At 50.5% G+C, this 782-nt stretch overlaps 1 protein-coding gene across 1 annotated transcript; it reads right to left on the bottom strand.

Moving 5' to 3' along the window:
* Nucleotides 1-59: 59 nt before the first annotated feature.
* PPTG_19521 (hypothetical protein) lies at nt 60-776 on the bottom strand (the record flags this gene model as incomplete). Its single annotated transcript, XM_008917967.1, has 2 exons — nt 60-337; nt 371-776. 2 exons carry the CDS (start codon nt 774-776, stop codon nt 60-62), a joined length of 684 nt encoding a protein of 227 aa, XP_008916215.1.
* Nucleotides 777-782: the final 6 nt, after the last annotated feature.

Below are 782 nucleotides of genomic sequence, written 5' to 3'. Positions count from 1 at the left end.
TGGAACCTCCTTCACTGCACGAGTATTTTTCACTTTAACAGTTTCAATACACATTCGGCTTAGGTTTTCGTCTGGCTAATTGCAGCAGCTACCAGCTTTAGCAGAGATTCTGTTTGTGCAGCTTGATGCTGCATCTGCTCACGGATAAGCTCATGTTGGCGACGCTGGTGATTCAATTCCTCGCGACGCAGCTGGAGCTCTTCCCGATGCAGATTAACCTTTTCCTCTTCAAGTTTCCGACGTTTTACAGCTTCTTCCTGCTCATTTTGCAGCAACGTCGAAAGCCGACGGCGTTTCTGAGGTTTCTTTTGGCCCCCACCAATTAGTCTTGCGGAGACTTTGTTAGTAAATACATAACATCATCACTCACTTGTGCCACGGGTTGCCTCGTTACGCCCCTTGCGTACAGCATATTGGCGGAGGAGAAGCCCTGTACGATCGCGGCAAGATCGAAAGCTGAAGTTGGTTGACAAACTTTGGTTAAGCCGCTTTGAAATCCCTTTCCACATGGCTGTCACCATCTTACGCTCAACTGTAAACGGAGGAGTCGCTAGCACCTCGACCAGCAGAGCTTTGTCAGCAGTGGCGTTGAAGGGCTCTACCTCGTCTACTTCCTCGACGCTTCCGGCCTCGTCGTCGTCGGATGCCGCCAGTTGTCTCTCTGCAACGGCTTCAAATATCTCTACAGGCTCATCTTGGTCCAGTGGAAGCGATACAGTGTCGTCCTCGCTCAAGCAATCCAAAGGGAAGACGTCGCTGTCTCCAGAGTCTGTCATCGTGTT

The sequence above is a fragment of the Phytophthora parasitica genome (genome assembly GCF_000247585.1).
Source record: "Phytophthora parasitica INRA-310 unplaced genomic scaffold supercont2.127, whole genome shotgun sequence".
Lineage (NCBI taxonomy): Eukaryota > Oomycota > Peronosporomycetes > Peronosporales > Peronosporaceae > Phytophthora > Phytophthora nicotianae.
The sequence above is the reverse complement of the archived record's forward strand: the minus strand, read 5'-3'. Positions and strand labels throughout refer to the sequence as shown.